The sequence below is a fragment of the Callorhinchus milii genome, unplaced genomic scaffold (genome assembly GCF_018977255.1).
Source record: "Callorhinchus milii isolate IMCB2004 unplaced genomic scaffold, IMCB_Cmil_1.0 Scaffold10, whole genome shotgun sequence".
In the NCBI taxonomy this organism is placed as follows: Eukaryota; Metazoa; Chordata; class Chondrichthyes; order Chimaeriformes; family Callorhinchidae; genus Callorhinchus; species Callorhinchus milii.
In genome coordinates this window covers 11,745,153-11,772,129 of record NW_024704751.1, presented here as the reverse complement: position 1 = coordinate 11,772,129, position 26,977 = coordinate 11,745,153, and the positions used below count along the sequence as shown (strand labels likewise).

The following is a 26,977-nucleotide window of genomic DNA, read 5'->3' as shown; positions in this document are numbered from 1 at the left end:
CATGGGGACCGCCGATTGGTCCGTCTCGGATGATTGACGTGCATCTGCCGCCGGCCCGGGGGGGGGCGAGGGGGAGAGGGCGCCTCCCTTCACGCTGATTGGGCAGCCGCGGTGTCAATCACTACGGTCCCGCTCGGTGATTGGTCACGTTTTAACGTCAATCACAGCGATTCAAGGGGCAGCCCAACGGCTGAGGTCCCGCCCCTCCACCTCACTGCTGGGACCAGAGGACACAGTGTGTGTGTGTGTGAGAGATAAGGGGGGGGGGGGGGGGAGAGTGGCCTGAGCACACAGATGGACAGACAGAGTGACACACACACAGACAGACAGACAGACAACACACAGATAGACAGACAGAGTGACACACACACAGACAGACAGAGTGACACACAGACAGACAACACATAGATAGACAGAGAGTGACACACACACAGACAGACAGACAACACAGATAGACAGACAGAGTGACAGACAGACAGACAGATAGACAACACACAGATAGACAGACAGAGTGACACACACACAGACAGACAGACAACACAGATAGACAGAGAGTGACACACACAGACAGACAGAGAGTGACAGACAGACAACACACAGATAGACAGACAGAGAGAGTGACACTGACAGACACACAGATAGACAGACATACATACAGAGAGACACACAGATAGACACACACACACACACACACAGATAGGGGGAGGGTGATAGGGTGGCTTGGACACACAGACAAGACAGATAGACACAGATAGACAAACAGAGACACACAGAGAGGGGGTGGGGATAGTTTCATTTTGATTTAATTCTTTGTTTGAAAGAAATAAAGAAGAAAAAGAGGAAAGAAAATAAAAGTCAGAGAGACAGACACACAGGGAAAAGGAGGAGGGGGTGATAGTGTGGCCTGGACACACACACAGACAGATAGACAGACAGACACACACACACACAGATAGACACACACACACACACACACAGAGAAATGGAGGGGAATTGGTTTCATTTCATTTTAATTTCCTTTGTTTGAAAGAAAATAAACTCAGAGAGAGAGAGACACACACACACACACACAGGAAGTGGGTGGGTTTCATTTCATTTAAAATTTAATTCTTTGTTTGAAAGAAGAAGAAAAAAAGAGGAAAGGAGAGGGAAAAAAAAGCCAGAGAGACACAGAGGGTGTGTGTGTGTGTGTGTGTGGGGGGGGTGATAGAGTGATCTGGACAGACAGACAGACACAGAGAGAGGGAGGGAGAGACACACACACACAGAGGGAGGGGTGGGTGGGTATTAGGGTTTCATTTCAATTTTGATTTCATTCTGTCTTTTGAAAGAAAAAAAGAAGAGGGGAGGGGGGGGGGGGGGAAGAAAAAAAAAGAAAGAAAAGGAGGAAAGGAAGGCAAAGAAAGAGAAAAGGAGATAATAACACGTCTTTCTCTTTTAAATAAGAGAGAGAAAAAAACATTTTAATTCTTTTACATAAAGCCCACAAAACCTCCCAAATGATTCCCCAAATTTAATTTATTTATTTCCCTCCTCTCTCTCTCTTCTCCCCTCCCTCCCTCCTTCCTTCCTTCCCCTCCTCTTTCTCCTCCTTTTTTTATATAAAAAAACCAGAAAGAAAGAGACATAAATATATATATATATATATATATGTGTGTGTGTGTGTGTGTGACGTGTTTATTATATTTCACGTCTACATCATCATCATCACCAGTGTGTGTGTGTGAGAGAGAGAGAGAGTGTGTGAGAGAGAGGAAGAAAGAGAAAATAAAGGGAAGTGTGTGTGTCTCTCTCTCTCTCTCTCGTGTGTGTGTGTGTGTGTCAAAGAGAGTGAGTGAGTGAGAGTGAGAGAGAGAGAGAGGACGAAGGGAAGGGAAGGAGAGAGAGAGAGAAGGAAGGAGAGGAAAAGGAAGAAGGAAGGAAAGAAGGAAAGAAGGAAGGAAGGAAGGAGGGAGGCAGCGAAGGACAGACAATGAAGAGGCGAAATGCTGATTGCAGTAAGATCAGGAGGCCGTTAAAACGGAACCGAATCACCGAGGGCATTTATGGCAGGTAATCACCTCTGTTATTGCCCTTTACTCCCTCCTTCCCCCCACTTTCCCTCCTCCTCCTCCTCCTCCTCCTCTTTCCCCTCTTCTCCCTCCCCCCCTCCCCCCCCACTTTCCCCACATTCCCTCTTTCTTTCTTTCTTCCTCCTCCTCCTCAATCAATCAATCAATCAGTGGGTCAGTCAGTCAGTCACCCCCCAAATCATGGACTGAGGGGGGCAACACATCTATTGATTTGATTATGAACTGATTAATCAATGGTATTGTATTGTATATCTACAATACTTATTCAACCTCCTTTCCCTCCACCCCACACCCCCTTTTCTCTACCCCCCCCCCACCCCCCCCCTCCTTTGCCCCCCCCCCCCCCCACCCCCCTCCCCCTCCTCTTCTCTCCACACACAACACACGAAAAAAAACCAATTCACCCCAAAACAGCCATTGATCGATTGATCTATTAATCGATTAATTAATTAATTTATTAATTTATTTGTGTGTTTCCCTAATTTTCCTTCATTTCCCCTTTTTTCTCCTCTCCCCCCCCCCCCCCCCCCCCCTTCCCCCCCCTTTAATTGTCTGTGTGTGTGTGTGTGTGTTGTTTTTTTTCTTTTCATATATATATGTGTGTGTGTGTGTGTGTGAGGGGAGGAATTCCAACAAAACAAAATAAAATAAAATACACGAAGCAATAAAATAATAAAACAGGGACCACCCCCCCCCCCCCCCCCCCCCCCTCACCCTCACCCTCTCTCTCTCTCTCTCCCCCTCAAATCCCCCCCTCCTCCCCCCCCCAAAAAAAGGCTTCAATTGAGGGGGGAAAATAACTTAGGCCTCAAGAGAAGCCTCGGGCTCGAGTTGGATCTGGGCTGTTAATAAGGTGGGAGGAGAGAGGGAGGGAGTGAGGGACAGGGAGGGGGGGGTGGAAGCTTCCAGGAGCTTCTCTTACCCCCCCCCCCCCACCCCCACCCTCACACCCACCCCTTCACTAACCCCCCATTTCACCCCCTCCCCTCCCCCCCCCCCCCCCTCTCTCCCTCTCTATTTGTATTTGTTTTATTCATTTACTTTGCAAACAACACCACCAGTAATTGTGCTGATGAATTGGTTGGTAACCATCGGCGCCGTCTCACTCGCCCTCCGTGGGGGCCTTAACCGTACGGCGCGGTGTAGTGACTGTGTGTTTTGTGGGTGGAATTTGGGGCCGGGGGTGGGTGGGGGGTAAAGGGAGAGAGAGAGAGAGAGAGAGAGAATGAGAGAGAGAGAGTTTGGAGTTTTAAACTCTTTTCTCCCACACAACCCACAGTCACTACACCGTACGGTATACACTCCGCGAAGCGATGATGATGATGATAATCATAATGATAATAATCCTGGGGTTTGACCCCCTCTCCTCTCCCCCCCCCCCCCCCACCCCGGCGCCTTATCACGTCGTCGAGACGTCTCAAAGCGCTTCGTGGGACACACGCTGTGAAGTGTAGTGACTGTGTAAGGCGCTGTATCAAATGCAAGGGTTATTATGATGATGATGATTATTATTATTAAACAGAATGTGTCTCTCTCTTTCTTGCCCCCCCCCCCCCCCCCCACCACCCCCTCTCTCCCTCTCTCCTCTCCCCCTCCTCTCGACGGGGAGTGAGTCTCAGGGATTGGGCGCTGAGGGGGTGCAGGGAAGGCAAAGGCGCTGGAGAGACCTTTCACTCTATGGTCCCTGTGTCTCTTTCTCTCTGTCCCCGGCTCTCCCTCTGTCTCTCCCTCCGTCTCCATCTCTCTCTCTCTCTCTCTCTGTCACGCACACTGATTGGGGGGGGGATTGGGGGGGGGGGGGGGCTTTCCATCCCGGACAGACTGCAGTGCGGGGCTCTGATCAAATGTTTCTAAGTCTCTTTAAACACTGCAAAATGTCCCTTTTTTGTGTGCGTGCGCGCCCGCGCGTGTCTGTCCGGGCAGTGCCACGCTGAATCCTGGAACGACTCTTGTTCCAAATCACTCTTGCGCTCGCGCTTTAACTCAAGGACTCCCTACGATGTCGCCCTTAGGTCCTGTGATACGGTACAACCATTTACCGGGCATTGGGATTGCAGTTGAAACGGTATTTTTGCGCTAAAGCGAATTCTCCGCCAATATTTCCTCAGCTTCCAGGCCACTTTTTTTTCATATAGGTTCCTCTCCCACTCCCGCTTCCCCACTCCCAGCACAACCCCCACACCGCCCCACACCGGCTTTTATATATTGTTCCTTTAGAGTTTAGAAGGTGAAAATAAAGCTATTTATTTCAAGGTTTTGGGGTGGTGGGGGGGTTACAGATATATCGCTGATGTTTTACGTCGGGATGTCTAAACTTTATAAATGTTATTGTTTGTAAGCAGTTGCTTTTGCTAACTGCAGTTCTGCTGAGTGCAAGTTGTTTTATTGTGGAATTGTGATTATTTTGATAATGATATCGAAATAATGATCTTGATATTGTGGGACCGAAGCACCGTTATCTTAAGGTTTGGCGTGCTTTTAGGAACAACAACTTGCAATGAAATGTGCACATTGTAATTTCTTAGCCTGGTACAGTATAGTTTCCTATGTGTGTTCAGGATGCGAGTGTCTTTTCCGTGACTGGTATTGATTGAACGTAACTACTGTGCCCTCTTTACGACTGTATTCTTTAAAACTTTGAGCAAGATCTTATTGCATGCACTGCCACTGTACGGTTTGGGAGGATGTTCAATGTACAATTTGAGGAACAAATGAGAAACAAACTTGAGTTTATAGCTTCATAAAACAAATGTCTACTTTTTCTGTGTCCAGGGCAGACGCAAATATGCCAGAAATGTCTGTCCCTCGGGATAACTAAAGTATGCTTTGGGTCTGCATTATTGAAATTAAATTGTAAACAGAACTGTGGTCTCTGTGGTGGGGCGAGGGGAATGCTGGCTGGTCTGACTAAAAACACATGAAAGTCTCTATTTTCTGTAAATCCTTGGAATGGTGCCTAATGTGCAAATCAGACAGTTTATTAAACAGACTTAATGTTCATCTGTAAACCTGTTCAAACTCTTAATGTTGCGAAAGATACTCTTTCGGACAGAATTTAAAACAAACTTGACCTCATTCAGTCAGTTTTAACAGCTCAGGACCAACCAGTCATTCGAGCACAAACCAAATGATGAACGTTTGGAAGACGTATTGTGTTTGTAGTTTGCTGGGATAGCGATAAGAACTCGCCTCGAAAGCAAGAGGACCTGGGTTCGATTCCTGGGCAGGACGAAATGTTGGGCAAGTTTCCTTACTCCACGCACACACCTCTGTTTATCCAGCAGTAAGTAGGAACCCGGTTGTTAGTCGATTGGCAGATCGCTTTCCGGGGGTAAATAATCCCTTCAAAATAAATAAATAATAATAATTTGGTCACTTCATCCACGACTGTTTGTGGGACGCTGCTACGCGTAATTGGCTGCCGCTTTTCGCCCACAAAATAAACAGTCAATTCACATTACGGTGTATTCTGTGAAGCGCTTTGAGACGTCTCAAAGACGTGATAAGGCGCTGTATCAAGTGCAAGGATTATTATTATTATTACTTAAAAATATATTTCCTTTGTCCCCTCTCTCAGGCTGACTCTCACACCGCATCCTTCCACAGCCTAGTGTATCTAGCGAGCAAGACTGTAAATGACGTGATGAGCTAAGAAGGGTCTGATTCAGCTGGGTTAGTGGTGGGAAATGTTTTGATTCTCCCCTATGGAATTCGATGTCTTTCTATAATGTGGTTACCTTTCGAGCTGCCTTAAGAAAATGATCTTGAGTGAGCGTATACAGATGATAAAGGATTGGGTCTCAAAAACTCGATGTGTTTTGACGGTCAGAATAAATTATGAAGAGCTGTATCACTACTGATCAGAAGCTCCGTTATGTATTTTATCCCTAAACATCTACATTATTAATGCTTGCTGTGAGATGCTGCTATATATATATATACTTCTCTTACTAAATGTTTAGTTTCAGATTCCTGTTTTGATATTTTATCCTTGCAGAGTTTGACTTGTATTGTGAAGTGAGAGTTGAGTGACTATTGTGAAAAAACTAAATAATAATAATTCTGGCATTTGACACAGTGCCTTATCACATCTCGGAGACGTCTCAAAGCGTTTCACAGGATATACTGTAAAGTGAATTGGCTGTGTATTTTGTGGGTGAAACGTGGTAGCCAATTTCTAACTTTTATGTTATATGATATATATTTTATCTTCTCTTAAATTGCATTAGGATACAATTTCTAACAATTTCAATTGTAAAATGTATTTAGCGGTTATAAAATATTTACGTTCTTTGACAATGAAAATGGACTTCTTAGAAGCCATCTTCAAGTGGATCCTTTCAAGCAGTTGGTTGCTAATACTGTAGTGTACGTTGTGCGGTTGTTGAAAGTGTAGTTTGCCGGCATTGATAGCACGTAAAGTCTTGGGAAAAACAGTACAGTTTACTTTTGGCCCTTTCACTTTTGGCTCCGCAGTGAGAAATTGAGGCCCCAAATATAATCCCTGTGATTGACGCCCATGGAAATGTAGCTAACCTCAGCCAGGCTAATGATCATCCTTGCATTTGATACAGGGTCTTCTCACGTCGTTGAGAAGTCAGAATTGTACTATAAAGTAGTATTGACGGTGTGCAAAACGCAACAGCCAATTGCGCACAGCAGTGTCCCACAAAGAGTCATGGATTGAGCGACCAAATTATGGTGTTGGGATACTTCAATGGCCCCTGTTCTCCCAAGCTAGTGAAGGAGAAAATGAGCCAACTTCTTCTGCTTCTGATGTTTCTTCATTGATCTCTGCTGGAAACTGCTCAATTCTGATTTGCCCCCTAAGGTCTACTGTGCGGCTCACAGTGATGGATAGCCAGACAGTCACATATGGGTGAAGTGCTGAGGTTCAGGAGAGAAGTGAAACGAATAAGAAGAGAGGGATCTGCTTTTTGATTGGAAAGCAGATTGTGATTCATAGTGTGTTAATCAGCTTTAATCGGTGGGGGGGCCGGGAGGGGGGAAGAAATCGTAGCATTGCAATTTTGCAACGGAAGGAAAATGCTGCAGTTCAAACTTGCAATGTGGGGGTGAGTATTGTAATACAGCAGATGTCTTAAATACTGTGTCGCAATATTGTCAATGTGGACCTTTGAATATTGCAACGCAGTGAGGTAGGAAGGTTGGCTTTTGTGGGCAAAACGCGGCAGCCAATTGCGCACAGCAGTGTCCCACACACAGCCGTGGATTGAGCAACCAAATTATTATTATTGTTTTTTTTTAATTTGGTTTCTGGAATGGTCTCGTTCTGTGCTATAACATTCTGTGCTTCAAGATATATGTTTGTGGACGTTTCGCCCAGAAATATACAGTCAATTCACATTACAGTATATTCTGTGAAGTGCTTTGAGACGTCTCGAAGACATGATAAGGCACTATATCAAATGCAAGGATTATTATTATTATTATATCTCTATCCACGATGGCAGGTCTTGTAGTGATTTGGAACAAAGTTATTGTCTAAAAATGTTTCAAAACAAAATGATGGAACTTTCTTTAAGAGTTTGAAGTTCTTTCTACGCTTTCTACGTTCTATCTGCGTGGTCAGCACTTTAATTTTGTGCAGTGACCCTACTAAAGAAAATAGAACGCAGTTTATCCAAAATGTCACCCCAAGTGAATCTACTTGTAGATTTAAGCCTTAAATTTTTCCTTTCAGACGTGTCTCTCCTGTTTTGCGCTCGGGTACATGTGCAAATGTAATCAGTAAGCGCCGGGCGAGCGTGTAAATGGATGTTAATCTCCCAAATTGTATTAAGCGGAAGCTTTTCACCTACATGGGAACATCTATCCGTATTGCTTTTGTTGGGTTAAGTGAGAAGCCTCCGAATGGTTTTCATCCCTCTGTGTATTTGGGATGAAAAGTGACTCACAGCTGTTTTGCTTCTGCTTCTGTGTTTCGTTTCACATAGGGAAGACAGTTAATACATTACAGATGCTCAACTGTTTGCCTGCAGTGTTCTGTGTAGTGCTGTACACTGTCGTAATTCTGTAATACAATTACATATATTGAACCAGCAACAGCTCATGGACTGTCTAAAAGGGTCCCATTTATAATATGGTTTCGAGTGCTTTTCCCTTTCTCTCCAATTACATTGCCGTGGGATGCCAGGGTTGTGTCCTTACACAAGTGACTTGTTTCTTGACACTGTGGGTTGCCAGGTCCCAAAAATCAAACGAGTCTGTGGTTGGATCGTTGGAGCTCAGACACATCTCGTCTCCCGACGGAGAGATGTGATTTGTTTTCTTCATGTGACTGCCGTGGCTACTGTGTTCTGCAGTCAACTGTTGCTACTGCCTCAGTGCAATGTTAGATGTAGAAGCAGCTCCAGCCTCCTCCACGTCCCCCCCCTGCCCGGCCCTGCTCCACCATCAGCCGGGCCTTCAACCTCTCTGCCCCCACCTTATGGAACTCATCCCACATTCCTTTCTCTTCGCTCCCTCCCTTGTCCTGTTATGGAGTCCTGTAGCTCAGTGGTTAGAGCACTCGTTTTGCAAACGAGACACCCGAGTTCAATCCCAGGCAGAGGGCCAAACCTTGGGCAAGTTTCCTTACTCCACACAGAGCCTAATAATAATCCCTCCAAAACCAAAAACAATAATAAATTGGTCATTTTCAATCCACGACTGTTTGTGGGACATTGCTGTGCGCAATTGGCTGCCGCGTTCGCCCACAAATATACAGTCAATTCACTTTACAGTGTGTTCTGTGAAGCGCTTTGGGACGTCCTCCCGACGTGAAAAGCACTACATCAAATGCAAGGATTATTATTATTATATTATTATTGTCTCCTACCCTCCCTGCCCTCCACGCTCCCCGAGCCCGACCACCCCCCCCTCTTCTCTCCCCCCCCCCACCAGCTCGGGTCCAAATCCCTGACCGTCCACCCGACGTGAAAGGCGCTGAACAAATGTCATTTTGTATTGTATTGCATTGCTTCCTATTCGCAATCTTTACAAATGAACAGCAACCAGAAAAATTATCACCGCGGGAAATGTGAGGTATCCTTTGAAGCTAATTCTTTAATTGACCCTCAATTTCGCCCACAAAATACACAGTCAGTTTATTTTACTGTACATTCTGTGAAGTGCTTTGGGACGTCTTGAGGATGTGATGAGGCGCTATATCAAATGCAAGGATTATTATTATATTATTATTACTGGTTATCAGCAGTACGGTGGTCTGTTTTCATGTTCTCTATTGAACAGACCTTTTACCCCCAGTAATTCCTCTTCAGAGGATAAAACATGTGGTTACACCTTTGGTAGGCTGTTGACTTGAGGACTATTTTTTTTTACTGTAGAGCCTGGAAGCAGTTTGACTTGTGTTCAAATGTAAACTCTTGTCATATCTGCTTCTTGCTTTGTTCCTATAATTGCACACAGGGCATCATACCTCGTTGGCGTCTCGTGCTCCAGGAGTTAAAGGGATTGGGACCCGAAAATGGTTGTTGGGATCAGGAGGCAAGGAGGGCGGGGGATAAATTTTGAATTTGTGTAAGTTTTCAGGTCGGTGATGCCAACAGCAACAACAACAACATACATGTATATAGCGCCCTTCACTCGGGGTAGCGTCCCGGAGCGCTTGACAGTGTCGAGTGGTGTGGGGGGGGGGGGGAATTGACCGTAAGCACGATCAAAAAGGAAGGTCTTTAGGCAGGATTCGAATGTGGGGATTATCCCCTTTCCAATTCACTGCTGGCTTCACTCTCTTCATTGTAACTAGAGATATTTATTCAGCAGTGATGCCGCATGTTTAATATGGTAAGCGTCATCCTTTATTTCCCTTTCAATCTAGTCCAAGACCCGCAAACTGTTTTCGAGAACTGCGATTTATAACTTGAACCTGGGGCCTATTTCTGCTTACTTCACGCTGTGTATGTTTGTCTGTTTTTTAAAAAAAAAATTAATTAGGGAAAAAAAAACTCTTTGTAATGTTGAAGCTGCTAGTTATTTAAAACCCTTCTGCTTATTGTTATTCAAATGTAACAAATACATAAGTGGCATTATCACGCATAAATCGCCACACAGCTTATAAATATTTAAAATGTAATGTAAACCAGGGCTAATTTTAATTACAGAACGAACGTCAGTAGTGCAGGTGGATTGAAAATTATTGGCAGTGTGCTCAGGGACTCTTGTCAACAGAAATTGAAGTTGGCAGTATCCTTTTTGGTATTCCCTTTCCCCATCTTAACGTTGGATGCTTTACGTTCAGTTCTCTCTCAAGTACAGTTCATGCTCCAACCATTGACAGTATAAGCTGTGGAACAAAGTCCAGAAATACATAATGCCATTCGAGTTTTTTTGAGCTTGCTGTATTTATCTGAGGTAAGCTGCAAATAGAGCATATTAGTATACCACAAATCAGTCACTACACATTACAATATATTCTATGAAGCACTTTGCGACGTCTCAACAACGTGATAAGGTGCTATCTCAAATGCAAGGATTATTATTATTATATCCCCATTTAACCTTTAGCATGCTCGAACAAAGTTTCTATTGATCCAGGCACGTTTTGGGCTGCTATTGAGTAAACCTGTTGAGCAGCTCCTAGTTTAGACGTGCAAAAACATGAAGAATGACATGAGCCCGAGTGTGTTATACAGTCGATTCTGTATGGAACACTTTTGTGAGAAAACAATAGATGATTCTTAAAATACGGATGTGCCTATAAGATGCACCTCGGCATGTATTGGCGTATAATGAATGCATAGGTGTAGTCGATATTAATCATACTTATTAATAATTAATTAACGTAACCGAGCAAATTCAATGCAAATAAAAAGGAAAAAAAAGGGTGACTATATAATAATAATAATAATAATAATCCTTGCATTTGATACAGCGCCTTATCAAGTCTGCTAGACGTCTCAAAGCGCTTCACAGGATATACTGTAAGGTGAATTGACTGTACTTTATGGACTAAGCATGGCAGTCAATTGCACAGTCCCTTTAATTTGCCCCCTCTCCTGTCTCAAGACCCTCCTCTTCGACTGCGCCTTGGGTCACCCTCCTCCTACCTACCCTCTACCCCCTCCTGATCCCATCCCCCAGCTCAGGTCCAAATCCCTGACTGTCCAGCGCCTTGGGACGTTCTCCCGACGTGAAAGGTGTCGTGTAAATGTAGTTTGTTGTCGTTTTATAATTCTGCAGTATATAATAGCCAAAACATGGTAACTCAGAGAAAAACAGGGATTGAACCTGGTGTGTTTCCCTGTGTTTGGCTCAGCTACTCACTGAATGCATTTGCTGAGCCATCAAGGTGTGCACGTCCTTGTAATTCCATGTGAAGCAGCGGAAGGATTTGCCAGAAGTCAATATAGGTTCTTGCACTGTCACTGTCACTTCATGATAACAGTGACAGTGATCGAACATTGGAGGTATCAGTGATCTTATCTTTATTTTCAGTTCCTATTAAGTTTTCAAAGCTTTTTGAATACTTTGTTGGAAGCAGTTTCGGGTGGAAGGAACAGCATTCGTTTTACGCGTACAATAATCCTTTTGTTATATGGCTTAAAGGATTTTTTTCTCTCTTAATAGGATATTCTTAATCAACCTGTTTGAATAGGACAAATTAACATGAATGTTGGAACGGCCATCTAATGCTCGGGACACTGTCTGTCATAAATTATTAGGCCCAGCGAATCAAAGTATTTTACACCGTGACCAAAAGTTGATGTAGACTAAAACTTGTTATAAAAACGCAGTCTGCACAAATAACACAGTTTCTAGTGTAAGAATATTCTACTGTCTTCTGTCTGTGATCAGCTGTTTGTTTCTTGTTTGTATGGAGGACAGCAGTGAAAGTGCAGACTGCAGCAATAGTATTTTTAGAAACTCCGAAAGTCGGGCCACATTTAGTTTTCTGGGAAAGCCACGTTCAGCATAATTTCACGAGTTGCTCATTTATTAAGATTTTTTTTTCAATTTTCTGGGCTTAACGTTTCAATGAAAGTCCTGTATTGGTCGTTTTAATAACTGTACTTCAGAGCTATGGATGTTGGCCTGGATTTCTCACAATATCCTTGTCACCTCCATGTTGCTATTGGTGATTTATTACTACCTTAACCCCCCACCCCCCATTACCCTCTGGAATCCCACCATAAAACCCAACTCTTCCATTGTGCCTACGGTCACCTCCCTTTCACACTTACTTGGCGTCCGTCATTGAATTGTAAGCGCTCGAAGACATTAACCGTCCTGAAGGGTGCTATGTAAGTGCAAATTGTTTCTGCAGCGGTCGGTCGATATGGCTTGCAAGTGTTATACACGAGGATGCTCAATAAATGGGAATCATTTTGCGGTGAAGTTCCAATTGTCAGAAAACCTGACCAAGATCTCCACCGTACAGTAGCTGTAATCTGCTGATCTGAAGCTACTGGCCATAATTGCCATGTAATGAGGAAAGCCACGAGTTCAGTTAGAGCAAATGTCAGATCATCCTGAACGTTTATGCATTTTTATATTGGATTGCAGAATGTTCGGAGTTTGCCTTCCCGGGTCATGTCGGACGTAGCCATAAGAGGGAACCTTGTCAAGGGCAAAACGTCAGAGCCACTTTGAGTTGGATATGATGTGGGGCAGTAGAATGGCTGGGGGTGGGTGGGTGGAATTGAGACCCCAACCGTACCCACATCTAGATTATAATAATAATCCTCGCATTTGACACAGCGCCTTTTTACGGGTTCTAGACGTTTCAAAGCAGGAAACACAGTAAAGTGAATTGACTGTATATTTTGTGGGTGAAACGCGGCGGCCAATTGTGCACAGCAGCTTCCCCGCAAACAGCAGTGGATTGAGTGACCACATTATTATTGTTGTTGTTGTTATTGGTATTGGGAATGATGAAACGTACCAGGGGTTCAAATGGTATTTCACCCACCCAAGCTGCTCCGGCGTCTCTTAAATTCCACTTTGATTCAAAGCTGCTGCTTCAGGTTGTAATGTAATTGAATTACATACCCTTATTTAAAAGCAATTGCGCTCCCGAGATTCTTTCCAGCAGGCCAACGTGAATTAATGCTTTAAAAATGCATTGAAAAGAATTTCAGCACAAGCAGAAATGAAGCGCTTTAGAGCTGAACCTGTTATTTCTGTTTGATCTTGGAATTGTGGCTTTCCTTTACAGTATATTCAGTGAAGCACTTTGCGATGTTTCGACGATGTGATAAGGCGCTATATCAAATCCAATCCATTGTTATTATTGTTATTGTAATATAGTGCTCAGAATTTCATTAGAAATGACTTCAGACAATTAAGAATTTTGCCTAAAGGGAGATTACAGTATACCACAGTACATTTTAAATACCTCCTGTTGTATTTGTTACCCTTGTCAACTATTGGAAATGTTTGTTGGTGGTTCGTGTCGTTGACTTTCCTTAAACTGTATGGTTCTAAAGTTGTTTGTTTGTGTTCGCATTTTATGTTCAGACGTAATAGAAAATTGCTCGTCGATTTATCAAATCGTTTGGTGACTTTTCTGTTCTTTGAGCTGTGTATTTTACAGCTTTTTGAGGGTTTTGATTTTTTTTCTCTCTTGCGTCGCCTCTCCTTGTTCGAAGTTGAATGTATCGCTTATCAGGGGAAAGAGATTGCCAATAAAGGAACGAAAGCAGCCGGTGCGCAGGTGTAATCAATCGTTTTAAAGTTGACCTGACAGGAGTTGAAGTTGCAGTGATAACCCAGAGCGGGTTTCTCGGGCAGCGAGGGTGAGAGCCAGCATCAGGAATCAATCGCTGAGCAGCCCCGACATTGGAGGTGGCCGGTGGCCGGTGGCCGGTGGCCGGTGGCCGGTGGCCGGTGGCCGGTGGCCGGTGGCCGGTGGCCGGTGGCCGGTGGCCGGTGGCTGGTGGCCGGTGGCCGGTGGCTGGTGGCAAGCCTGTACGTCCTTACCTGTGTGTTGTAGGTCTGACAGCTAGAAATGACATCTCGATTGAAGATCTCAACCCACTGCACAGACATAGGCTGTCTTTATTGCTGGTACTGCGGAGTTAACTCTATAATAATAATAATAATAATAATAATAATCCTTGCATTTGATATAGCGCTTTTAGTGTAAAGGAGGAGATTCCATCGCACCAGAAGCCTTGGGACGATTCGGGAACATTCCATAATATAAATGCAAGGTAAATTATTATTATTAATAATAATAATAGTCCCTGGATTTGATATACGTCTTCGAGAGTTGCAAAGCTCCAAAGAGGGTCGCGAATACGAGTGTGAAACCTGGGTTTGCATAATGTTGCAATTGGGGTGGCAAGTGTGGTTGTAATGTCTAACGGCAATCATGTAAGGCAGTTGTTAATCGACACGGTGTGTAAATGTACTTGCGCGGGATATTTTGTTGGCATCAAGAAAAGCTTTAACTGTTAGGAAGCAGCTGGTATCTGGTTTCACTGGGTGAACGGTTCCGAGGGTGAACGTTTTTTAGTTGTGGCTCACTCACTAACTGTTTAATTAGAAACCGAGAACCCAGTGCAGATAGGAAAACTAAAGCCCTGTAGTGAAGTATCTACGAGCTAATTAGAAACCTGTCTCATTTTCCATTAATTTAACATTACAATCGCTGAATTTGTATTTCAGTCACTTGACAAAAGCCAGTTATGTTCTAGTGAAATCCTTTATAACAGGATGTTCAGGTTATAAAGAAATAATTGGTCAAGTCAAGTACCTTTGTCCTTATTCATACACATTGGAGCTTGCTTGCTACAACTAAAATTATCCCAAATTAATAATTTGATAATTTTAATTAGCTTTCTGGTCATCATTTCTGACATCTGACTAACTCTGAATTTAGGTCCGCTAAATTCACCAGCTATGTCAGAGAATTGTTGGGGGTGTCGTTTGTGTTCATCGAGCTCTGGAGAGAGTGACCCCTCTTAGGGGTCCTGTAGTATAGTGGTTAGTGCGTTCGCCTCGCAAGTGAGAAGACCCGTGGGATAATTTAGTTGTAGCAAACGAGCTCTAATGTATGTGGTTGGTAAGTTTGAGCGACAGATTAGCTGACTTTAATGGAGACGGCCTGATTAGCTGTTTGTTTTTATTTTGCTAATTGGTTAGATGTATCTACGATGTATAGTAATATTTGCAGATTACAATGACAGATCTTTCAGTACGTTACATGTGAGACGTCTCGAAGACATGATGAAGCGCTAAATCAAATGCAAGGATTATTATTATTATTATTATTGGCTCTCACTGCGCTTCAAATCCAGTCTTTCCCTTTATTAGGTACCATCAGACAAGGTGTGTTTTGAAGCGCATTGGAATTGGGTGACTTTCTGAGTGCGTTTTATACCACAGTATCAAATCCGAGGATTCTTAAATGGCACAAGAATGCGAGGACACTACAGGACCACCTGTGGTAATGGGCTGATAGTATTACATCAGTGCCATTTGGTGCCAGTTGCCTACACTGCACACCTGGCAGCAGTCACTATATGCCAATGTGCCAACCCTACAGGTGTCAGACAATGGCATCAACCGGCTCATTTGTTCAACTGCTTGGTATGAACCTGCTGCAGTACAACAACAACAAATTACATAATAAGTAGTGATGATAATAATACTAATAATAATCCTGGCATTCGACACAGCGCCTTATCACGTCTTCGAGACGTCTCAAAGCGCTTCACAGGATACACTGCAAAGTGAATTGACTGTATATTTTGCGGGCGAAAAAGGAAAATGTATACGCTTGAGTATTGTTGATCTATGCTGTTTACATCCCTTTTCTGGTCCACTGACTCTTGCTGCAAGATTTATTTTGTTGTAACAGGATATTTGCCAAATAAGTGATGCAAAATGTTCGTTTAACTAAAGGATACGATGGGAAAGTGCGCTTAGTCATTGAAGTCTTCGGGGTTGCCAGTTCAGTCACATAAGTAGGCTTCCAATGCATTACTGAGATGAGTGGTTCAATATAAGGCACTAAAATATCATAAAGAGAATGTAATGATTAAATATTTTTTCTTGTACGAAATTTACATATTGAACCTATGGGTTTCTGGATGGCTAGACTGTACTGTGGACTTCTAAAGTGGAATGTTTCTCCATAATTTCTGCTTCAAATAGTAACTGAAACCTTGTTCGATATTGGGCATACACTTACTGGGTGGCTGTAATAATAAGAAGAATTAAAAGCTGTACTAAATTTGCACAACTTCTTTAAATTGTTCACTGTAATTGTGCAGCCTTTGCCTGCCTCAAAACACAAGGACACATCGGAGCTTGTGGCCTGATAATCAGAATATGTTTGAAGATTGCTGCATTGAAAAACAAAAATCAACTTTTGGTTCACTGACTGATTGACTTCCCTCTTGTTTTCCTGTTGCAGCACCTTCTTGTACCTTAAGTTCCTCGTTGTGTGGGCGCTGGTGCTGTTGGCCGATTTTGTCCTCGAATTTCGCTTTGAGTATCTTTGGCCTTTCTGGCTCTTCATCAGGAGTGTTTATGATTCCTTCAGATACCAGGGTTTGGTAAGTTACTTACACACTTATCACTGCTCCCAAAACGCACCATGACTGGACATTCCAATATATCTAATGCCTGACACAGTGACCTTCGAAAATTTCTGTGGTAAGCTGTAAATTTATGGAAGGAACTTGGCAAAATTATCAGAGTTTTGTGTATGATATTTCTTTTAAAGCTAACTAGACAACCAATCAAACGCAAATCATCAATTATGCAGTAACTTGTCAGCGAAACAGCTCTATCAAGATTTCCTCACTACAAGTGTTGGATGGATCTGCAAACATAATTTTGATATATTCCATCGAAACACTTGTTAAGGAAAATTATGCATTAGGGGGATATTTTGAGAGAGTTTAATACTGTACTACTCTTGTGAACCCACAGTACATATTGTGGAAGGTACTTAAGCACTTGCCACCGTCCCGAGTATTGTTCTGTTTTAACATTCATCTTGCCTCTTAAGAGTAAATTAGTAAATTAGAATTGTTCTTTAATAAATTGCAATCATTTCAAGAGGATGATGTGGACAGAGATTCTAATTGTTCACCAACAAATACACGTGCGGTTACTGAGTTTTACAGTAAATCGCGTGAAGCGCTTTGAGACGTTGGGAAGTACCGATTGGTGAGGCATCATATTGAACGCAAGGGTTATTATAATCTCTTCTTTTTTTTTCTTCCAGGCTTTTTCAGTATTTTTTGTTTGTGTAGCATTCACATCAGATATAATATGCTTACTCTTCATCCCAGTGCAGTGGCTTTTCTTTGCTGCCAGTACATATGTCTGGGTTCAGTACGTCTGGCATACAGGTACGTACATTTTTATGCCGTTAATAACCATAGTTTTCAAAGGCCCAACTTTCATATCAGTTTGAATTTTTTCCAAAAATGCAGAGCTAAGAAATTACCACAACACTTGCATTTATACAGCGCCCCCAGAGATGAAATGGCAGACCCTCCTTATCAATTAATTCCGATAAAGTGATGTTAAATGGCCTTAAACCGGAGATATTTATTTTCTCATTGAGGAATAATATCTTCCAAAAAAATCTTGTAACTCATTCGCTGTCCACTGGCATTTTATCTCTCACTTGCCCCACTCACAATGCTGAACCGCGATACAGATGCTGCCTTGAAGGCTTTGGGATCGGAAAGTGCCAAAAGACTTATTGATAACAAATGAGCTAAGGCGAAGAAACAAACCTATGATAGTGTCACAGTGCCATGGCACCTCTTCATTTGAGGACCACAGCTGCTTAATTTTAGATGAAACTTCTTTTCTGATGCGGTTTGTAATGAGATTTAATTTTGAAGATGTTGAGAGACGCATCAATTTTAGCGAAAGGGGAATTGAGCCAAAGAGGTGTTGCCTTTATTGAGAAGTGTTTGCCAAATACTGGAGTGAGTTTTCACCAAGTGTGTGCCTGATGATGTGATTGATTCCTGCTCATTGTAAAGCTGCCACAACTTCAATGCGTGTTGATGTAATTTGTGTTAATGGAATAATGTTCTGGCTGTTTGACCCGATTCTTCTCTATCTCTTTCAGAAAGGGGAGTGTGTTTACCCACTGTATCACTATGGATATTATTTGTTTATATAGAAGCAGCAATCAGATTTAAAGATTTGAAAAACTTTCATGTAGATCTCTGCCGCCCCTTTGCTGCACACTGGTGAGTTCTCTGCTTCTGTCCCATCGAGGTGTTTTGAGTGTGAATTCATTGTCGTCAGACAAAAAGAGATTTAGAACTCAGGTGCTTGAAAATGAGCTGTAAAGTTTGAAAGCTATGGCAGTATTATGTTATCACTCTTCCCTCCCCTCCTCCCCAGATTAAACCATTCAAATACCTATGGGTCTCCCAGCACAAAGCCCTTTCAGGATTATCCAGCCGGGCCCATGTTTGTTTGTAGACGCCACGGTTTATATTGATAAATGCCACAAGCCACCAATAATCATACCTGAGAAGAATAAGGATTTTCATCAGTCTGGTTCAGTTGGTAGTACTCTCGCCTCTGAGTCAGGTTCTGGGTTCAAGCCCCATGTTGTGACCTTGAGTTCATAATCTAAGTTATTGCAGTATCGTGCAGGGGACCAGATAAATTCACAGAGCTGCCACCCTTAATTCAAATCTCCTCCGTCCCTACACTCACCCGCACTAAACTCCATTCCCACCATCACCCCAGTCCTTTCTCTGGTTGAATTTGCTCCTTTATTCCTTGTTCTTCTCCCCACAAACACAGTATTGGCTATCCGGTGGTGACACTGGGATTTGGTTTCAAAAGCTATGTAAGCTATAAGATGCGGTTAAGAAAACAGAAGGAGGTCCAGAAGGAGAACGAGTTCTATATGCAGCTTCTACAGCAGGCCCTGCCGCCAGAGCAACAGATGCTACAGAGGCAAGAAAGGGAAGCTGAAGAAGGTAACTCACTCAATTTAATGTCCACAGAGAAAACGTCATTGAAATGGAGTCCCGTAGCTTCGTGGTTAGAGCGATCGCCTCGCAAGAGAGAGGACCCGGGTTCGATTCCCGGGCAGGGCAAAATGTTGGACAGGTTTCCTTACTCCACACGCCTCTGTTTACCCAGCAGTAAGTAGGAAGTTAGTCAAATGGCAGATCGCTTTTCCGGGGGTAATAATCCCTTCAAAAACAAAGAAAATGATAATAATAATTTGGTCACTCAAATCCACGACTGTTTGTGGGACACTGCTGTGCGCAATTGGTTGTCGCGTTTCGCCCATGGAATACACAGTCACTATACTTTACAGTGAATCCTGTGAAGCGCTTCGGGAAGTCACGATGACGTGATGCAAATGTAATTTTGTCGTCGTATCAGATGTAAGGATTATTATTATTATTTTTAATATTAATATTAATAATTCCAAACGTTTCTCCTCTCTTCATTCTCAGCTGCTACAGCCAAAGGGATCACAGATCTGGATGCTACGCTGCTCCCTCAGCACAATGGAGGAATATCCGCAGGTAGAAAACTGGCCACAGCTTTACCAGAACTAGAATACAAAGAAAAAGGGAAAGAGAAGGACAAAGAAGCCAAAAAACCCAACCTTGGGATTAACAACAATATTTTACAACCAGTAGACTCAAAAATACAAGAAATTGAGTACATGGAGAACCATATCAATAAGAGATTGAATAATGAGCTTGTAGGAAGCACAGAAAACCTCTTAAAAGAGGACTCATTCACAGCCGCTTCCAAAAATTACAAGAACGCTACAGGGGGCATAAATTCCTCGCCCAGAAGTCACTGCACTTCCAATGGCAGTATTCCTTCGTCCTCTTCTACTAAGAATGAAAAGAAGCAGAAATGCACTAGCAAGAGCATGAGTACGCATAAGGAAATAATGGAAAACTGTATTCCTAATAACCAGCTCAGCAAACCAGACACATTATTGAGGTAATTTCTTTTTTTATTCCTTTTGTTGTTGACATGGCGGTTTGGGATTGGGGGTTTAAAGGTAAGTTTGCAGCAGCGATAGCAATACACTGCTTTCTGTTTGAATTCCATTGGGGCTTAAATGTGTTTTTAAAATCTACTGTTTGAATTTGTACTGTGAATTTCTTCTTAAAAAGTCACTTTTCATGGCAGTAATCTTCTGCTGGGTTCTGCTTCTCAATCACAAAGAGCCAAGTTGCTTTTAAACTAAGGTTGATTTTAAAGCTTCAAGCTTTAAAGGACTGTTTCATTCAACTGTTAGTAATATTACTGCAGAGTGTAAGATTATCTCCACCTAGTGGGAGATGGAATAAAACCATGATCTCTGCTCCTTTGTTGTGCAGCAGAGTTGATTATCTGGACTAATTGGGTCTTACACACATACTCACACTACTGTGGTATACACACACACTCTCACACACCCTCTCTCACACACACACTCACACACACTCATTCGCACACTCTATTTATGCCGCGTTTTGCTCAAAATATACCGTCGATTCACTTTATGGTATATTCTGTGAAGCTCTTTGAGACGTCTCAAAGACGTGATGAGGCACTGCATCAAATGCAAGGATTATTATTGTTATTATTAACCCCACAGAGACCAAAAGCATGAGTACGTGCCCTGGTGCTATTGGCAAAAACAAATGCAATTGTGTGCGTATTTAAGTTGTCTGCCGTTAAATCGAGACTCCCTGTTCACTCTTTTTTTTGAATTCTCCTTTTTCACAAATTAGTATATCAGCACTGATTACACATTTGAATTCTGTGCTCGGGTCGGGGATTGGTGTTGTGTATATTGGTTTGAGAGTAACTGGAGTCAGCACCTTGGAAATTCTGATGAAATTCTGATATGAAGGAAACAAACCTTGCTAGGACACATCGACACAAATGTACTGACTTTTTTTTCTTTGTGGCCGTGCAATATACATATATATGACGGGGTATTGGTTTTGAGCCATCTGTAGTATGTTGGAGGTATGGGCTGCTCTCTGATCTTCCTTTGCGACTCTGTAAATCACAGAGGCCGACTTCTGCTCTGAGAGGATAATCCATTTGCATTCTAGTTCCTATGTATTAAACTTGGTCTTTTGGTACCAATGGCAAAAGCTGAGAGTTGCCAGTAATTTTCCACGTGAAATATTCTTGATTTTTGAGAAGGTTATTTGGGTAGGATGGCGAAAGAGAAACCAGAGGGCTGAAAATTCTGCTTGATGTTTTTTTTGTGGCCATATTGAGAAGGTTAGCCTCCAGTGGGATTTCCCTATTGCCAATCTCTACAGGGACCTCCAACCAGAACTTGAGCGCGCAGTTGGCTCCGTGTAACAACATCAATAAGATTTTTTTAAAAACTTGTTAGAACTGACCAGAGGATGAAAGGTGCCGTATTTAGTATTTTGTTTGTGTTTGCGGGTTGAACGATCTCTGTAATTAAACCTAATGCACTTGATGAAGTTCGGTAAATGCTTTAGCAGTTGAAGAGAGAGACGTGCATCGTATTGAAGAGTGTCGACTGCTCGGAAAGGTTGAAGACAGCGAGTGTTACCGTCTTCACTTCACGGAAAGCAGAAAGTGCTGTAAGCAACGGGAATGTCTCACAAGGTTAACAGCTGATTACGATTCAGATGGAGTTGGCAAAGGGGTATTTCGGTAAAACTGTTGGTGACTGGCGCGAGTAACTCAAACACTTTGTTTGGAAGCACACTGTCGTGGAATCTGTGTATTTTCGAAATTATCGAATTATTTCTACTCGCAGGGTTTGTCTGTGGTGGTATTTTCTTTTACTCTTCTCCTGAAGACAGTGACGTGAGCTCTCCTCTGCGGGACGCTGAGCTTCTGTCTTGGGGAATCACAGCAGCCAAAGCAGAACCTTATCTTTGCTCAGTGTCAGCAACGCCAGACTTCTTAAAAAAGAGTTGCTGCATAACAATTCGGAGTGGAATCCCTGCCTGATATGTTATCCACGCTAGCCAAAGCCATTCCGACTGACGATAGCTTCCCACTGCGCAAGCCTGGCTCGTACCAGCTACAGCTAACTCTGTGTAAGCCAGTGATGGAATCTGGAACATTACTGCCTTGTGTCAGTATTGAACCTTACCGTAGGTTCACCCAAAGAGAGATACCAGGGGTACAGATTTTTGAGAGGGCAAAGGGTCAATAAGCAGCTCTCTGAAGCGTGTCCTGCCCTCGCTGGTATACCCGCAAAGCTGAAAATATTCGCTGGAGTTTGTTTTTTGACAAACTGTAGAAAATGACCCGGTGCAAGGAACCGGCCACTTTTAACCACATCTCACCCCGGCTCGGACTCGTGATCCATTGCTGTTGAGTGCTCTGGGGGGGGGGACTACCCTGCGTGAGCGAGGGGGCGCTGTGTAAATGCAAGTTGTTGTTGTTGTGGGATTGGATGTGCGTTGTGAGAACCTGGGGTTGCTGTTGGGGTTGTGGTTATGAAGCCACGTGTGAAGTGGGTATTTGAAGAGGCCTCAAGACAAAGGACAAAGTGTGAACAGTGTAAGAACAGGTTTGCCTCCCCCCCCCCCGAGGAACTTTTGCTCGGGTATGTTTTTGAAGCGCTGCTGAGGAGTGATGTATGTGTATTTTCATTCGCTTGGGATATATTTTCCGTTGACGACTACCAACTTTCTACACCTTAACACGGACAAGATCGAAGCTTTCCTCCTCGGCTCCTGGAAACATCTCTTCACGTCCAGCTCAGTCCTCTTCAACCCCACCCCTCTACCCCCCCACCCCCCACACAGCCCTATCGCTCTCTCAAGCTTGCTGAACCAGTGCGCAATATTGACACCTGGTTCAATTCTCAGCTGTCCCTCCGACCCCACACTTGATCCAAGACTACCATCCGCCACATTGCTCACATCTGACATTGACTATCTCACACCAAAGGTCACCAAAATACATTTATTACCTCCCGCCTTGATGTCTATAATGAACTCCTCGCTGGTCTCCACAAGGTGCCACATTTCAATGTCTAATGCTGGACTCTGCTTCCTAAAAGTGCTTGTGGCCTTTCATTAATACATTTCCTTTCTTACGACTTTAGTTTGTCACCTGTGGTGGGGGAACATGGAGGTTAATGTGGTATTTTAGCATTTATTACAACTTCTGTTGAGAGTTTTTGGACAGTTGTACATGTGTCTTATTTTCCTCTCTGCCTCCTGTCCTTTAAGTGCGTTGCTTTATGATTATGAAACTTTGATGAGATAAATACGGCCACAATATAATGCCTTGGGGTTTGTGCAATGCAATGTTCTCAAGAGCTTTGAGATGTCTCGAAGACCTGATCAGGCGCTATATTGAATGCAAGGATTATTATTATTTACTGTTTATTATTTCTTTGCTCTCTCCAGACTGGAACAGGACATTAAGAAGCTGAAAGCAGACCTGCAGGCCAGCCGACAGTGTGAGCAAGATCTACGCAGTCAGATCAGCTCACTGATCAGCACAGAACGCAGTATTCGGTCAGAAGTAGGGCAGCTGCGGCAGGAAAATGAGTTGCTACAGAACAAGTAAGGAATGGCAGATATCTCTGCTCTCACCAGCAAGCCATCACATGGAAATTCCTTGTCCTTATTCGGGCGAGTGAAATGAGAGGCCAGAATCTGTTTTGCACTGGGGCCATTGTTTACCTTTGGGTCCACACGCCTGTTTACCCGGCAGTAACGAAGAAACCGGTTGTTAGTCGATTGGTGGATCGCTTTTCCCGGGGGTAATAATCCCTCCAAAAAATATGAAATAATAAAATAATAATAATAAATTGGTCACTATAGCCACGATTGTTTTTGGGACACTGCCGTGCGCAATTGGTTGCTGCGTTTCACCCACAAAAAACAGTCAATTCACTTGCTAGTGAAGCGCTTTGAGGCGTCTCGATGACGTGATAAGGCGCTGTATCAAATACCAGGATTATTATTATTATTATTGTTGATGTCTGTTAAAGTGAGGATTATTTTTCCCAAGATTACTATATTATCCTGTGAACATTTGAAGTTTATTTCCTCTAGTGTTTTTTTTCTCGTGGCCAAACTAACGGATTTCTTGTTATGAAACACCCGCAGGGAGTAATAAAGGCAAAAATCTCAAACTTTATTTGTGCGGAATTCTGTGCAATATTTTTGATTGTGAGTTTGTGATATTTAACGTGCCCCCAAGTGCAATGTAGATGGTTGCAAGCATTTTCAGTTGAGTGAAAGGTTAGAGGGATTGAATTGGATCAGGGCTCCAGTCTTAGCTTGTACCCTCTTGTACTTCATCTTGTCCTAAACTTTCATTTTTTTTGTTGTAACTGTTTTGTTTTGTGACGCTAATTGTGTTTTAAGATTACACAGCGCCGTGCAAGCCAAACAGAAGGACAAGCAAACCATTAGCCAGCTGGAGAAGAAACTCAAGGCAGAACAAGAGGCAAAAACTTTCCTTGAAAAACAGCTCCTGGAGGAGAAGAAAAGAAAGAAACTAGAGGAGGCGACGGCAGCTCGAGCTGTGGCCATTGCCGCTGCAACAAGGTAATGGGGCTCAGCGTAGGACTGAGGGCGAGTGAATTAGAACAGCACATTACATTTACACAGCGCCTTTCACCTCGGAGGGTGTCCCAAGCCGCTGGACAGTCGGATTTGGACCCGAGCTGGGGGTGTGGGATCAGGAGGGGTGGAGGGCAGGGAGGGTAGAGGGGAGGAGGGTGGCCAAAGGCACGGTCGAAGAGCAGGGTCTTGAGACGGGCCTTGAAGGAAGCGAGGGAATTACTGCAAAATTAGTGCAAACTTTCACATGGATTTTTAAGGCAGTGTAATGGACGACAAAGAAGAATGAACTTGAATTTTAAAAGCACTTTGTCACATAGTAAATTCTCTCTTCGCAAACAAATACTGCACTCACCTCCCGAGCGAGAGGACCTGGGTTCGATTTCTGGGCAGCGGGAATCGTAGGCAAGTTTCCTTACTCCAAACGCCTTTGTTTAGCTAGCAGTAAGTAGTAACCCGGTTGTTAGTCGATTGGCGGATCACTTTCCCTTCAAAAAATAATAATCATTTGGTTACTCAATCCACGACTGTTTGTGGGACATGGCTGTGTTCAATTAATTGGCTGCCGTGTTCCTCCCCCAAAATATGCAGTCAATTCACTTTACATCCTGTGAAGTGCTTTGAGACGTCTCTTAAAGTCGTGATAAGGCTATATCAAATGCAAGGAATATTATTATTATTGTACAACGTTTTAGGTATGAATATAAGAATGTTTTTCTGTTGCTTTAAGAGGGGAATGCACAGAAACTCTCCGAACTCGTATCAGAGAGCTGGAGACGGAGTGCAAGAAGCTAACGATTGACATGAAAGTCAAAGAGGAACAGATCCGAGAGCTAGAGATGAAAGTACAGGTATGTTTGTTTGTGAATTACCGAAAGAACATAAGAATTTGCCGGACAAAAGAAGACCGAGGTCCATCTGGTTCGTTTTTTTCCCCCCAGGGTTCTGGCCAACAATCCCCAAATAAAATTCCACGAATAATTGGGCAACAACAAAAATTGCAGGTATCTAGTTTTGACATCAAGTCTCACGTCAGGACTTTAAACTCCTAGTCCAGGGCTGATGTTCCAGTGCAGCGCTGAAGCTCTGTATCGTTGTTGGAGGTGCCGTTCTTCGGATTAGTTGTTAGACTGAGGTCCTGCCTCCCTGCCTGTTCAAGTAGACATCAAAGTTCCCAGGGCACTATTGAAAAACAAAAGGAAGTTTTTTTCCCCGAGGATTCCGGCTCACAATCCCCAAATAAAATTGGTCATTGGTTTCATGACTGTTTGTGGGTCACAGCTGCTGTAGTTCATCCTACACTTTACAGCAAAATCCTGTGAAGCTCTTTGAGACATCCTCTGGATGTGAAAAGCGCCACCTCAAATAAATGCAAAGAGTTTGTCATCAGTTTGTGCTGAGCTGAGGAAATATACTCGGATTGAAGGAAGAACTGTTTATACAATGTTGTATTTGACGTGCAATTTATTTTCTGGATTTACGCGCCCATCTCGACATTTTCAGTTTGTGTGTGCATGTGTTTTTTTCAATTTGAAAGGAGCTGCGGAAATATAAAGAGAATGAAAAGGACACCGAGGTATTGATGTCAGCGCTGTCAGCTATGCAAGATAAAACACAGCACTTAGAGAACAGCCTGAGCGCTGAGACACGGATCAAACTCGATCTCTTCTCTGCACTAGGGGATGCTAAACGGCAGCTGGAAATTGCACAGGGTAAGGAATGCAACTTGAAGGTGCTGATAGTCATCTCCCCCGCCTCCCCCCCACCCCCCCAGCTCCGGAACTCTACCCTGCGTGAAGGGCGCTCTATAATATAAATGCTAGATGTTGTTGTGCTTCGATCAGTCCTGGGTACCAAGTACTGTGCGCCGTCGGCTGCCACGTTTTGCCCTCAAAACACACCGTTTCTGTGAAGAGCTTTGAGACGTCTCAAAGATGTGATGAGACGCCACATCAATTGCAAGGATTATTATTGTGCGAAGAGACTTTTAACAATAGCATTTTAGTGTCCTGGGGACTTTGCACAGAACCTGTGTGTAAACTGTAACTAAATCTTGGGGAGGAGGGGTGTGGTGGGGGTTGGGTAAAAGATGAGAGTAATTTATAACCTGACGGGTTATCTTGTGTTTCTCTTCTTTTAGGGCAAATCATTCAGAAGGATCAGGAGATCAAAGAGTTGAAACAGAAGATCGCGGAGGTGATGGCTGTCATGCCCAGCATTGCATACACAGCAGCCACCAGCACTCTCAGCCCAGTGACACCACACTATTCCTCCAAGTTTGTGGAGACCAGCCCTTCAGGACTTGACCCTAATGCCTCAGTTTATCAACCCATGAAGAAGTGACTGCCTCTCTTTCCTCTCCCCCCCACCCCTTTTCTTCCCCCTCCCTCCTCA

At 43.4% G+C, this 26,977-nt stretch overlaps 1 protein-coding gene across 1 annotated transcript; it reads left to right on the top strand.

Annotated features, from left to right (window-relative positions):
• Positions 1 to 1,920: 1,920 nt before the first annotated feature.
• On the top strand, positions 1,921 to 26,977 carry maco1b (macoilin 1b). The gene is made up of 11 exons (XM_042338552.1): positions 1,921 to 2,052; positions 16,459 to 16,600; positions 17,278 to 17,404; positions 18,142 to 18,265; positions 18,834 to 19,012; positions 19,502 to 20,006; positions 23,417 to 23,575; positions 24,386 to 24,568; positions 25,314 to 25,434; positions 26,121 to 26,295; positions 26,724 to 26,977. Exons 1-11 carry the CDS (start codon positions 1,973 to 1,975, stop codon positions 26,924 to 26,926), a joined length of 1,998 nt encoding a protein of 665 aa, XP_042194486.1. The 5' UTR covers positions 1,921 to 1,972; the 3' UTR covers positions 26,927 to 26,977.